This window comes from Myxocyprinus asiaticus, chromosome 23 (genome assembly GCF_019703515.2).
Source record: "Myxocyprinus asiaticus isolate MX2 ecotype Aquarium Trade chromosome 23, UBuf_Myxa_2, whole genome shotgun sequence".
In the NCBI taxonomy this organism is placed as follows: domain Eukaryota; kingdom Metazoa; phylum Chordata; class Actinopteri; order Cypriniformes; family Catostomidae; genus Myxocyprinus; species Myxocyprinus asiaticus.
In genome coordinates, this window is record NC_059366.1 from 45,088,949 (window position 1) to 45,104,380 (window position 15,432).

General features: G+C 40.1%; 1 protein-coding gene across 4 annotated transcripts in view; it reads right to left on the reverse strand.

Annotated features, from left to right (window-relative positions):
* Positions 1-15,432, reverse strand: part of LOC127414352 (lysosomal-trafficking regulator-like) — a 134,450-nt gene that overhangs the window by 92,967 nt on the left and 26,051 nt on the right. For all 4 annotated transcript variants that reach the window (XM_051652313.1, XM_051652314.1, XM_051652317.1 and 1 more), the window contains 4 exons: positions 8,245-8,431; positions 5,004-5,094; positions 1,578-3,660; positions 75-1,071 (listed from right to left, as the gene is read on the reverse strand). In XM_051652313.1, coding sequence (XP_051508273.1) covers positions 75-1,071; positions 1,578-3,660; positions 5,004-5,094; positions 8,245-8,431 — 3,358 coding nt within the window. The remainder of the gene's footprint in view (positions 1-74; positions 1,072-1,577; positions 3,661-5,003; positions 5,095-8,244; positions 8,432-15,432) is intronic.

The window sequence follows — 15,432 nt, forward strand, 5'->3', positions numbered from 1 at the left end:
TGAACACACCCTTAGAAGGCAGCTCAGTAGGTTTTGGTACAGAGCTAGTGTGTGTGTGTTTGTAAACATTGTACCTGAAAGGAAAGGTCTGGTTCCAGTCTCTGCAGGGCTGAATTTGCACTGTGGAGGCAGATGGCCAGAAGCGCCTCCAGAAGTCGGATACTATGGACAGACCACTCCTCTTCCAGCCTCTGTGTTGGGTCACTACTCTTGCTCTCCACCTGAACGGGACTGAGTGACTCCCTTAGTTCATGCTGTTGGGTCCCCTCTGTACCTGCTGCTGTTCCTGCAATGTCAACCTGCACTGTTAGAGCTTGGGTGGGAGAGTCTGCATGAGATGGACTGGTTTTGCTCTTACTCTCCCTCTTTTTCTTGACTTTACTGTCTTTGTTTTTTGAGGTAAGTTTTTGGATAACCATGGTCATCAGCCGTGAACACACATCCAGGCCTCCCAGCCTGAAGAACTGCCTCTGGAACATTGGACTGGCCATGTACACCCAACGGCATACTGACCACACATCGGCAGCCCTCCTCACCTGTTCTTTGGAAGGCAGAGCCACACTGTCTGGTGAGATATATGGCAGACGACCACCCAATGGTTCACTAGCTGTACTGTCATAGCCTGAGGTGTCTTCCGATTCATTCGCAGAGTCTCGGTCAGAGTCTGCCTCCTTGCTCACACACAGGAAAGCAACACAAAGGAAAAGGTTGATCGTGTTCAAATGTGCCTCACCTCTGTTACGTCCAATTCCAGGAAATGTACTCGTTCCACTTTTGCTCTTTTGTTGAGGGCATGCCTCTTTCAGGCCTTCGTAAAACTTAGAGAGGCTCTGTGGGCCGTCACTCGCCCCACGTGAACCTAGTTCATCTACGAGTCCAAGCACAGCTTCCCGCTTCTGAGCTTCGGCTCTTTCTAGCTCCTGTGTTGCAGATTCGGCATGATGGTGCCACGCACTTAAGATTAGGGTCTCAAACACTTTCAGTGCCCACGGACGAGTGCAGTCCAGGTAGATCAATTCAGTGACCTGGTTCAGTCCGTTACAACTCAGAAACAGGTCATGTATAACCCGGCTGAGAACACAAGAGAAGCAATCTGAAGTAATGGATTCAGCTCAGATTTTTCAAAACAGCTAGAATAACTCAGATTCAGACCCACTCTTTCTGATAGTAGACTTCATACAATGGCCAATAAGCTAGTTTGGTATATATCAGGGGTATAAAATGAAGCGCTAGACTTGATAGATAGACTTGCTCAAAAAGATACCCACATGTACTGAAGTTGCTTGGTTTGGAGACAGGCTAGCCATGCTCATTAAAACACTCTGATTTCAATTTAATTGTTAATATCTATGCATGAAAATGACCATGTAAAGCTACATTCTGAATGAGAACTTGAGATGTCTGGGACATTTATAAGAAACAAACAAAAACACAGATTTTAGGAGGTCCTAATGACAAGAAAGTGGTAAAAAAAAAAAAGGGAATGAAAAAGGTCTGATGGAAATTAAATAACACTGAATAAACAAATACTGCAGACATTGATAAGTTCCAAGGGAAGAGAAGAAATATAGTCATACCTTGACTTAAGCAGAGCAGGCAGAGTTTGAAGATAAACCAGCAGCACCTCAACAGGTAGGCATTGGGTATGGTAGCTGCAGACCTGGCTACATGTAGTAGACACATTGAGCTGCTGGGCATGATGGGTTAGTTCCACACCCCGCTGAAGCACAGGGTTAAAAATATGAGTGTAGAATTGCCACTGCACTACTGCATTGCCCCGTAAAGTGAGCTGGCATATATGACTGGCAATCTGTTGACTCAAATGCCAGTCGTCCCCAAACACTAGCTCCTGGTAGGCATCTAAAGCATCCCACTTCCATAATATGTCTTCAGCTCCTCCACTGGGCAGGATACCTTGGGAACGGTAAGTGGGACCTGGGGATGTGGATAGGTTTGATCCTTTTCCAGGTCTATAGCTCTGCAAAGTCTCTTCAAGGCCAGGAAACTGGCTGTTATCCAAAGTGCAGATGTTGCAGGAGACAAGTTTGGCCTTTTCCGAGGGTTGACCACCTCCAAGCTGTTCAAGGACAAGTCTACTAAGGACACTCAACACATGTGACTGGTAGCTCCGCAGGCCTGGCACTTGAAGTACATGAAGCATAGGCCCTATTACAGATCTTGGGTCCATGCAGCAACAGATACCAACGGCTTGCACTCCTGCCAGCACCTGGAGGATCGCAGGACCTGAGGGTGATAGGCGTTGGAGGAGACGCAAAGATTGGTGGGCACAAGCCGCAAGGCAGCAACATCGTTCAGGGTACCGCACATCTCCGTCATGACCCTCAGACTCCTCAAAGGGGTTTCGACGGGCTGCTTGCTTGAAAGCAGACACCGGCAGTCCAGACAGGTCACGATGATGGTGCAAAAAGTAGGAGTATTCACAGCGACAGTGTTGACGACGTGCACAAACAGACTGGTGTAGCTGATCTGACTTGGCTCTTTTGACAGCACTGATAATCTTAAGTACACCTGCTATCAGACAACGAAGATGCTCTGACGCCTCATTGCCAATTTCTGAATCTTCTGCTAATGCCTCCAGGTGCAGAGCTGTTGCCTCAAAGAGCTCCAGGCCATGGTGTTGCACAAATTCATGAATTAATTCAAGAGACTGACTGAAAAAGAAAGGGTTGGGAGCAGAAGCCTGCAAGCAACCCAGTAGAAGCTGCAAGACACTCTCAAGGAGTTCTGGAAGTAGAAAGGCCCGGTGACGGTACCTTGAGAAGGAAAAGTCCTCTTGTATCTCCTGAAGAGTCTTCTTCGGCCTCGGAGCAAAAGGGTCAGCTTGTCTTTCTAAACAGGCACGAATTTTTAAGGTGGCTTTTAGGAGGTCAGTCAGGCTTCGATGCAGATTATCAGGCAGTGTCTTGTTTTGACCCACGTCTACAAACATCAAGTGCAGGATGGTGCGTAAAAGTATTCTTTGAACAAGTGCAATTGGTTCCTCAGTCCAGCCTCCAGCCAGCTCATCGACCCCTCCTCCACCTCTTCCACCAGGTCCACAGCAGTCACCAAACTCTGTTAGTATCTCTGTGAGCGTGGGAACAACACTGACTGCCAAGCCTGGGTTGTGATTGATGGTCATGTCAAACTTGCAGACCTTTTCAAGAAGGGAGAGCAAAACATGGCAAAGGTCAAAAGGCGAGTTCTCCATGCGATTGAAGATGGAGAGAGCGGTGGGGTCCGTTAGCATGTTAGCATCCAGGGTTTGTGATCCAAACAGCCTCATGTGAGGTTGGGATCGCTCAAAGGTGCTCATGGTGCTGAGAGTGGGAAGTTGTGATGGTGATTGCGATGGAATGTTGGACTGGTGAAGCTGGCAACTAACACGAATGGTTGAACTGTGGAATCTGCGATGTTTGCTTCCAGTGTTTGTGACTTTATCATCCGAGCTGGCTTCGGAATCTGATGTGGAAAGCTGAGATTTGCATGCATCCCTTACAGAGTATAGCTCAGCTGTCCTGTGCGAACGCCGTGAATTCCAGGAGCCAGATAAACGCTTCCCACAGTTCTGCACATCATATCTATCTTGCCCCGCCTTTTGAGGGATGGTCCTTCCCTCTTGGCAAAGAAACACTTCCAGCAGTGAAGGCAAGATGAAATCTAACAAGATCAAAGTAAGAGTGGGAAATGATGAAGTCAAAGTTGTTTATGCTCGTCTTAAATATCATCAACAACCTGGTTTAATCTGGTTTCAAGTCATGGGGGAACATGCAGTTATGAGAACTAATAACCCAACAATGTGGAAGGCAGCTGCTAGAAAAGATTAGCATGCCTGTACAAAATACCTTAGGGTCAATGAACAGTCCTTTTACCCTGGTTATCAGCAGTACTGTTTTATAATTCAAGCCATCTCATGGTTTCACTTGCTGTGCAGTTAGCTACTTAACAATTCATGGAGACCTTGCAACATTACTCCCATCAGATGCTTTAAAACATTATCTTGAAGTATATCATCTTTCTAACTGAATACAATGCCAGAGTGCCATTTAATATATTTAAATTTGTATTTAATACTAGGTTCAAGGTGGGTTACAGTATTCTTGTAGTCTAAATGCATACTCAAGATAAGTGAATTCTCCTTCATTTTATGTAAATGGACCTATGATTACCACAATGCGGAAAGCGCAGACGGAATCGTGGAATCCAGTCTTAAAAATGGAATTCACAAAAGACAAAAATAATAATTATTGGAATGTCCCAGAATTTGACATATTTGGGATAAAAATAAATGTTTGAATGCACAATTTATCTAATTCAAATTGTGGTACATGCAGACTTTATACTTATTTAATTAAATTGCAGCCTTTTGCTGTTTAATAATTGCACTAGGCCATACAGCAAACTACTCTACCTACTACGAAGGTGAGAGTCTACTGTCAAATACACAGAAACTGAAAGATCTTCACTCAGTTTTCCACAAAAATAGAAGCTTGATTTAAATGGACAAGTGAAATTAAGGAAATTATGATTGAAACATATTACTATATAGTATATTGTAATATTCTATGTACTACTGCTACTACAACAACTACTTCTACTTATAATAATATATCAATAATAATTATACTGTATAATGTTTAGGCAATCTCACAATGCGTGTTGTTCTGAATATCAGTTTTAGTCACTGTTTTCATTTATACAGTGATAGTCTGATGTGCAGCAGTTCATTTGATAAAAAGAATGCAATATTAGGTTTAAAATTAATTGTTCTATTTTCATTTGATTAAAGTTTCATAAATTTATTTGATTAGACACCCTTTTGATGATAAAATTGAATACAATTTTAAAACATGGAATTCAGTAAAACTAATATGTAAAACAAGGAATTTGGGAGGAAAACCCCCCCCAGAATTGATCAAATAAAAACAGATTTCATAGGGCCTTATATATGGGAACAAGTATAGTCAGCTTTGTAGATAAGCAAAGTTTAGACTGACTCTCACCTGGGGCTTTCTCCTCCTGAACAGGAATCTTCCAGACAAGAGGTAGCAAAGACAACAAGAGTGTAAGCAGCTCTTCCCGACACGTCAACTCCTGAAGAAAATGTGGGATCAAGAGGTTAAGTCTGGATTTAAACGGAATTTGTCACTCTGCCCCTGCAAATCCAATCAACAATAGTCTCCTGGTGTTGATGACCACCCAGAAGCAGATTACTTTTAAGACTTGTATCACTACTGCTTCACAGTTAAAAGATGTGCAAGCAGTAAACGGACAATTACTGACAGCATTAACTGTAGTACATCCAAAGATTTTTATTGGACATGAGGTACGACCGCACTCCTCTAAATATTGGCTCCACCCTGAGCAGTAGAGCATTTTTCACAAGGAGGAGAGAAAGCACTCCAACAGGTGTGAATTAAAAGCAAATACAGGGAATGCCTGCTGCAGCGCCACAACACCCAAGGTAAACAAGCATCTGGCAGCATACTCATAAGGTAATTAGTAAAGTTGTTAGGGGGAACCATCTTGACCCACCACTATGCAAACACACAGGTGGGTGATATCATTTTGAGAGATAGTTAATGAGAGCAGAGTTTAGAAGAAAGGCCTGTGTCTCGTAAGAGCCACTCCAGATCGGATTCATTTGAACTCACACTTCACAGTGAGCAAAAGAGAGAGAATGAAAGAGAGGCGGCAAAGTGGTGTGGGGTATAAACAAAAACATTTCATCAAATAAACCACTTGCGATTTCCTTAATAGTTCAGCCAAAAACATAATTTACTCAACCTGAAGCTGTTACAGACCTGTCTTAAGCTGCTTTCCCACACACAGTCCAGGGACTTTTACTATAGCAAATTTTTAGATGAGAACTCTAAAAGTGATCATGACATGATGAATCAAATTTTCCTTGATCTTTTGACATATAAGAGGTCATTGTACTATAAAAACATACTGTAAGTTTCAGAACTCCTTAATAGAACAAGAGCACTTATTTAAACCAAGCTGTTGAAACAGTTTGTTTGGAATTTGTGGAACTTGTGACATCACAAGGACCAAATACATCTGCATATGACTGCCTCTTCAGCAAGATATCAATGGCTATTTTTCGTCATTGCAACATTGGCCCCGCCCACTGGTGCTCACAGTCAATCACACAGGTGAAGGACCTACACAGGACACCTTCATGTGCCAATCTGGATTTAAATGTTTTTCTACATAAACCTGCACTAGATGAACGGCTTTGACCATTATCGTGCATCTTGCGGCACTTTTAAAAGATGCAATGTCAAGATAGACCTCTAAAAAGGAGACCTCCATTGTGTTTAATTCAGCTGCGCTGTTTCTTGCTGATTTGAAAGCATCCTGGACCGTTTTTGCACTCATCTGTGCTATATTTAATTGTTAGTCTTTTGTAGACATGCACTCGATGGATGTCTTTGATCTTTTTGATGCGTTTCCGGCAACATGCGCCACGTTTTAAGAGCGGTACAAGCACAACTATTAAAAACGCGTCTCATTCTGCTGCTGCCATTGACTGTGTAAACAAACATGGAAGTGTGAGATGTGAAGACCAGCATCTCTGCTTTGGTCTGTTGAAGCACCCCAGGTCACCATGAACTGCATTATATTTGCGTATTCAGAACATTTCAGTGTGGATTGTCTGTGTTTTTGGGCTCATATCGGTGTGGACTGCTTGTGAACCATCACAATATGATTCAAGCTTTGCAAAGGAACTGTTATTGAAGGATGGGGCAGTTAAACACTACCAGACCCGTGAGTAAACAGTTTCATTCACAAATGTCTCAAATGTCATGACTGTTTATAGTTGCTGTGCTTGAGGGAACATTTTTATTCATTCAGATGAAATGTGTTGGGTTTACGTTATGTGTTAACCATGAAATGTAGTTTTATAAATTATAATGTGAAGCTTGGTCATTTTCTTCCGACTGAGTTTCAAATATGACTGTATTTGAGGGATTGCATGAAGTTAGCCAATCAGAACAGTGGGTGTTAACACTGACGTCTTAAAGGGCCAGATAGCTTAAAACCGAGCGTTTCAGACAGAGGGCCGGAGACAAGGTGGAAAATGATCATATATTATTAAATTATGACTGTTTTGGTGCAAAAAAAACAAACTTTAATGACATTATAAGTGGACCTCAGGGAAGATTAAAAAAAAAAAAAAAAAAAGAGAATGTCATGACCACTTAAAGATGAATGGCACATCAAATGAGATTTTTCCCTCTTCCATTCGCATGACGTCATCTAGTGTCAACCATTTTTCTTCTGATGTTGATTGCACACATGATTCAATAGCAACAACAACACCTGGAACACAGGGAAAATCAACAACTCCGACGGAGGACACTAGGATCGGAGATACACTTTTGTTAGGCTGTTTTACACAAACTGTGGCTGCATTCGAAAACATGAACAGCTGCCTTGCTGTCTAATCAGTTAATGATTTAAACTATAGCGTTTTTTTTTTTCTCCCCTTTTCTCCCCAATTTGGCATGTCCAATTCCCTCATGGTAGCATAGTGACTCACCTCAATCCGGGTGGCGGTGGATGAATCTCAGTTGCCTCCGTGTCTGAGACAGTCAATCTGTGCATCTTATCACGTGGCTTGTTGAGCGTGTTACCGCGAAGATATAGTGCGTGTGGAGGCTTCACGCTATTCTCCGTGGCATCCACGCAGAACTCACCACGCACCCCACAGAGAGTGAGAACCACATTATAGCGACCACGAGGAGGTTACCCCAACGTGACTCTACCCACCCTAGCAACCGGGCCAATTGGTTGCTTAGGAAGCCTGACTAGAGTCACTCAGCATGCCCTGGATTCGAACTTGCGTCTCCAGGTGTGGTAATCAGCGTCTTTACATGCTGAGCTACCCAGGCCCCCCAGATGTATAATTGATTAAGAGAATGACTCATTTTTGAGAGTGCAGAGCTAGAATCTAGACAGCGGCGACTTTCAAGAAGCTCAAATATAAAAAAAATTTCGATTTATTTGACATTTTTCTGGTCACTAAATAATTCCAATACTTCCAATTGTTATTTCATCATAGTGATGTCTTAACTACTATTCCAAAAAGTGGAAAATAGTGCTGTCTAAACTTTTGATTGGTATTATAAGTGCATGAATTTGTGCTGGCCCTGTAAAAGGTTTCCTCCCAGTGTTGAAGTGTGTTAGAAACATATATATTTTTGTAGAACATCTCGTGAAGCTTCTCAGACTGACCTGGTCAATGACAGAGTCCAGGGTGCTGAGGAGCAGGAAGCCGCGTCCACGCACCAGGTACTCTCCCAACGCCACCATGTGCGACTCCTCCTCGTCCCCCGCCTGCTGGGCCACAGCACTACACAGCTGGTGCACATCTGTCAGGAACTCCCGTGCCAGTGTGTTACTGGCCCCACTCATGTCCGAGCTAAAAACCACAGCATGAAGACATGAAAAATACACTTTTTTAGCCCAAGAATGTAAGTATGATGGTCAGTGCTTGGCACACTCGAGTTGAATGTGCATTTTTATCTTAAATTTAACAAACATTAGAATTTTTCATTTTTTAAATGACAGGTTTGGAAAATTCTACATAGGCAGCAACTCCTGTATATCGCACAAATTGTGCTTTAAGTGCACAATACACTCGATTCTCGAATTGATTTCATTGGAGTTTATAATATGATACCTACATTTTGGGACAGCCTTCCTATGATGCCTTAAAATGCTGCCTATGTAGGCACCTCTCTATGTTTTGGCACAAACACTTTGACACACACACACACGCACACACTTGATTATCAATATCTCACAAAAGACTGGTCAATTTAGTGAGCACACTTTATTTGACCCTGCAGGCTCAATAAGGTCGATAATGCAGCTGACCACTAAAAACTCAGTGAAATTGGATTCATGGTATGGACACGGACTATAGACTGTGTGAGGCCTAATGTGAACTGAACTACAGTGATGTTATGCAACAGGATTAGACTGGACACAGAACAGTAGATTCTGTCATCGGACACTGACTCAAGTGTACAGTATCTCATCAAGCAGTTATTCCATCCTACACATCAACTGCTGGACAGGATTTCACCCGTCTCACTTTAGCAATCGACATTTAGGTAGAATGAATGATCGCAGCAAGTGTATGACCTCCAAAAAATGTCTTAGTCCATGTTACGTCCCGTACTAGCTTTAACAGTCTGCTGCTATTTTTGCCCTCTCACTCTCACTTTCTGTCTGTGTGTGGATGTGGTTAGTTTTTGCTGTGTGCTCATTTCTAGGTGTTGCTGATCGGCAAACTGCATCACCTGTGCGAAGGTGATTGACTGTCTTTGATGGTGTGCTTAATAAGATCCTGCTGCAATGCTTCAGAGATGAGCTGTCACGACTCCGGGATGGTTGTGCTGTTCCCGACTCCTCGCCATCCGCCAAATCAAACTTTGCTCATGTGTTGTTTAGACGCAATACTTAATATGTAGTGTGTGACTTAACATTTGAAGCTTCGAGTAGATATTTGTTTTTAAAGCAAACAGGTGTAGGGGTAGCCTGCCCTTTTTGGTTTGAATATGGTTTGTTTCTGTTTTTGTTAGAATAGTTAAGTAAGCTGTGACTCCTGTCAGGCTTCCTATGCAACCAATTGGCCCAGTTGCTAGGGAGGGTAGAGTCACATGGGGTAACCTCCTCGTGGTCATTATAATGTGGTTCTCGCTCTCGGTGGGGCGCGTGGTGAGTTGTGCGTGGATGCCGCGGAGAATAGCGTGAAGCCTCCACACTCGCTAGGTCTCCACGGTAACGCGCTCAACAAGACACGTGATAAGATGCGCGGATTGACGATCTCAGACGCGGAGACAACTGAGATTCGTCCTCCGCCACCCGGATTGAGGCGAGTCACTACGCCACCACGAGGACTTAGAGCGCATTGGGAATTGGGCATTCCAAATCGGGAAGAAAAGGGGAGAAAAAAAAAAAAAAAGAATAGTTAGATAAGCCTCATTGTATTTTTATTTTCTATACATTTAGGTTATGTCTTCGCCTTTTTAGATAGCTTTTGTTTATTATTTTGGGCCGGGGGTCACCATGAAGTCCTTAATCCTGCTGATGTTAATGATACTTATTTACAACAATAAAATAACTGTTGAAGTTTATCGTTCTGTCGTGTTTGGTTTGACGAGTGTGCGGGAGTTGTTTTATTACCTTGTTGTGTCCTACCCCTAGGGGACGTAACAACCACAATACCAAGGCTCGAAGGGCAAATACTTGAAACTGGTCCAGAACATACAGTATGTGGGTATTTCACAAAAATGTATAAACAATTATAAAAAATAATTATAATAATTGAATTGTGAATAGAATATTTAACTTTTATATTTAATAATTACCACCAGGAATTGATTGTATTGTGAAAAGTGGGTGTTACATACCAGAAAGGAGCCATGTGGTTGGATAGAAACAGTTGAAAAAGAGGGACTCATGACCCTCGTGATTATCCGAAAAGGACATTTCAGAAGCAGAGCAAGTTACAACATTTTGATTAAAGATTACGAAGATAAATATTTGTTTTATTTGGAATAACGTGCACCTATGAATTGTTCACAATAAGACAAGGATAATGCATTAAGATAGTACATATGGTCAATTTTGATTTCATGTCAAATTTAAATTGAATAGTAACACTTTACAAAAGGGGTTGTATTCATTAATATTAGTTAACTATACCAGCTTACAGGAACTAACAATGAACAGTACTTTTACAGCACTTATTAATCTTGGTGAAAGTTAATTTCAACATATGCAACTTTTCACATTTAAAGAGTATTAGTATATGATAAGTAAAGGATAATATATAGTCAGTAGGTTGTTATCACAAAATAAACCCTGACAGGTTGATCAGGACTAGTAGTCGACCGAAATGGGTTTTTTAATGGCCGATGCCAATATCCAGAGAGCAGGGTGGACGATAGGCCGATACAATGTAATATAGTAAATAACATACACATAAAATTGCTAAAATAAAATAATAAACTCTTATTTAGCACTATATTTACTCAATTTCATGCAACACTTTAACTTTGTTTTTTCTGATTTCTGTTTAATCATCAAATTTTAGTAATTTATTTGCACATGAAGAAATAATATATTAATATATTAGGAAGAGGAAATAACAGTACACACAGTAGTCCAGCAACCATGGATGGCATGTCCACATTAGCAATCATATTTTCTCAAAAAATACAGAATAAAACCAATTGTACATACAGTTCATATTTAATAATACATTTACTTATAGCACATGTGAAGCGCTTTTACTTTGAAGTTGCACTCATGCGCTCGTGCGGATCAAGCGCGAGCAGCAATCTCCTGACAGTTTAAACCTGGATCGCCTGCTTGGATTGTCACGTCATGATTTGTGAATCAGAGGAACTTTTGATCCTGAAGTTTTGATTCTGGCTGATGGAATACACGCTTCAGAGGAAGATATTAGATGAGCGCTCGACGGGAAGAAAATGCTGGATTTTCGTGAGGTTCGTGAATTACATCTGTTTAAATGAGATATCTGCATATTTGCAGACAGTATATAATAAAAGTTTTATTGATATTTGCCTTTTATCATTAGAAAAGAAAGTTAAAATTTACATGGAACTGCTGAGAAGAGATTGTTAGAATAAGTGCTTTAGAGGTAAATAAATGAGCGCTCCACAGGACGCAGGATCTGCTCAAGTTGTGTGAGGTTGGTTTATTATATCTGTTTAAACAAGATATGCACATATTTGCAGATGGTATATGATATTAGTTTTATTGATATTTGCCTTTTTATCATTAGACAAGACAGTTAAAAGTTACAGGGAACTGTTGAGGAGAGAGAGGGAGAATGAAACAGATGAGCACTTTAACATTATGAGCTCAAACGCGTCTGATATGATATGCAGACCGCTTAAATGAGACTGTGTTGCACACCGGTCTATTATTGTAGTAACATGATGGCATGTAACAGAACAAACCCTGACTGGTCGTTTACGTCTCAGACGCTTCATATGCAAGCAGGCGATTTTTGGCACCCCGAAGAAACAAATCGGCCAAACGGGAAAGTTTATCAGCCGATGCCGATAATGAAAAAAGTCAGAATATCAGCCGATTTATCGGCCTCTGCGGTATATAGATCGACCACTAATCAGGACTGTCATAATTGTATGACAAGAATGCATAACTGTATTTTTTAATTATGTAATTATACGAGAAGAAAGAAACCACAGAATAGCTCAATTCCACCTCTGGTTTGCGTCAGAGTTCTGTTGGTACTTATTTTGTGAAAATGACTGTTTGACTCCTCATTATCCAGCTTATTACAAGACTACTTGACAAATAAATAAATAAATGGACATGAAACATTGATTTGAGTTGAAATGATTTTATTAGCTTACTTGTAGATATCTTACAGTGATCACAGAAGTGGGAAAGATGACTCGCAAAACCCATATGACCGGTCTGATATGTCTTAATCCCCAGATGTGCGGTTGTTACTCAGAAATATCAACCCACTAGATGGCGCCATTGACCGATCAGAATCGTGTATTCCAGAGCCCAGTGTAATAAGAACTAACATTAATTAACACTGAATAATTATATTCTTAAAAATGTACATGAACCAAGATTAAGATATGCTGTAATGTAATATTGTTCATTTTCTGCATTTGCAAATTTTAACATATGCAACTTTTCTGTACCAATGTTTACCAATTGTATTTATACTCCATGTTAGTATTAGTTGTACTGTCTTCAAGTTATACAGATTTACATTTAAAAAATTATATTATAGTAATTTATTTTTATTACAGTGTTGACAATTGTAAGAAAATGTTCATGGAGAATAACAAGACTTAAGAACTTATAACAGACACAAAAAGAACTAATAAGAACTTAACAGAAAAATGTCCAGGAATGAGTTGTTGCTTTTTTCTTGTGATTTTGGGGTGAAATCAGGAGTGAAATTCACTCTAAAATATCTGTCATAGATAGCACTTTCTATTGTGCAATAAACACCACTGTACTAACCGTACTGACAAATGCAAAGCAGAACCAAAACAGGTTACCTGTTATATAACATACATGTTCAGTTTTATATAGTCCACACAATATTTAGCACACATTTTCAAACAACCGCCGTAACTGAGAAACAAAAACACACATCACAACACTTCCACTACATTTACCGTAAACACCTCAACCCCGTGTTAAAGACACGCCTCTTCATCATCTATATTATCCACAAACATACAGGCACTCACATTATTCTGACTGACCTACCTCCTATAACCAGCCAGCAGAGGAACTCAAAATCACCACCATCATCCACTACTAAGAGTTTTAGCTCTGTATTCCACTCATGGTTCTAGTACACTGTCTCCTCTAAGCCTCAAGATTTAAGCCTGCGTCTGCATGCCTCCACACTTCACTAATGACTGAATTTTCTGTCCTGCGCCGTAAATTCCATCGGAATTTCCAATTTCAAATGGAAGCTTTCCAGATTTTGAGTTGATCAGTGCATCACATGAAAGCATGTGATGTCACATGGCCACAGAGGGTAGGCTGGGAAGAAAACCTCTGGTCAAGCCTCGGGTGATTTGGAGTAGTAGACTTTGTAGTAAAGCTTAAAATGTGAACGTGCTATCCGCTTGGTACCGAAACAACCCAATTGATTAAAAAACTCTTTCCCCTCTCCAAACTATGTACATGATAACAGCCTCATTATAACTTTACAAAACTCATTTCTTTATCCGATTACCATTTTCCCCAATGTTGAAACTATTCAGACCTTTGTAGGAATAAATTCAGTTTTTAATAATGCCCATCTCATGTTGTTCATAAGATTAGGTTTATTTGATATTCAAAAGAGTAATATGCAGAAAGTTGGTGAATATGACCCTCAAACTGAGGGCTTTAATTTCACATCAATATTTTCACACTAAATTGCAGCTGACTAAAGCAATAATCAGCTGTGCAGAACACAATAATTCTCTTTGCGGCTTAAGAGAACAACTCATTAGGTCAAAGGTCATCAGTGATTAAACGGGTGAATCTCATGAAACCAGTCAAGATGATATCTGGGACATACTTCACCCCAAAAATCAAAAGAAACAAACAAATTATATTTTGATGTCTTTGCATTGTGCCTTTATTTTCGTGACAATTAGACAATTAAAAAAGATATTTAGTAAATCTGGAAGAGGGCATCTTCACATATACTGTATATTTTTGAGAGTGCATATTTTTTTTCATATTTAACTTTTTATCATTTAATTACATTTAAGCATTTAAAAAATGTACAAATTTCACATTATATCAATTTATATGATGTCATAAAATTGCATTCATAATTATGATACAAGCTATTGTCACTGCTTTAAATTTCATACACATTTTAACAAAATATTCACAAGGTTGGAACCTAATAATAAAACATCCACATATAACATCTAGGTGCTAGTATATCAAAAGTACTATGTATAAAAATAAAATAAAACATTACGTTTATGGGGCAGGGCTTTGCACAGGTTTTTCCCAAACCCCTGCATAAATGTGGCAAGAGCCTGTTTGTTAAAATCTTTAATATTTACAGTTTTTGTGTTTAAGTGAAAATATTTTGCAATGTATGATTGCCCACTGAAATGTTTATATACAGTATTTACCCATTTATTGCACTTACTGCATTACTGAGTTTTGTTTCATATTTGTTTATATACATAATTTGTATATGATTTACAAGTATTGACATTGAGGATGCTGATATGTACAACAAGCACTTAAATGGTACTGTTTCTTTAAGAGAACCAGCAGCTCCGCGAGCAAATGTTTATGGTTGAATGAGCACAGTGCACATTAACAAGAGACAAGTTGCACGGTTGTTTTTACCTACAGTCAGAAGTTTTTAACCACTCCACAGATTTAATATTAGCAAACTATAGTTTTGGCAAGTTGTTTAGGACATCTACTTTGTGCAAGACACGAGTAATTTTTCCAACAATTGTTTCACTTTTAATTGACGATATCACAATTCCAGTGTGTCAGAAGTTTACATACACTAAGTTAACTGTGTCTTTATGCAGCTTGGAAAATTCCAGAAAATGATGTCAAGCCTTTAGACAATGAGTTTTGCAACACTTTTACCTTCCAACAGGCAAGTTAGACTGGTATGCAGCTATGCTGTAAAACGGAAAATGTTGTAAAAACAGTCCATGGAAAAGCAAAATCAGAGTTAAGTGACAATGGCATATCACAGTTCAACTAAGGCGATGGTGACGCCACGATCCATGACACTCTAGGACCCACAGCAGCCAAACAAGGTGCATTTTCTTAAGAAGTGCACACTAATGAGACAAAACATGCAGTGAATGGATCTCTGTGGTAAAGTTCTTCTTCGCCACTACA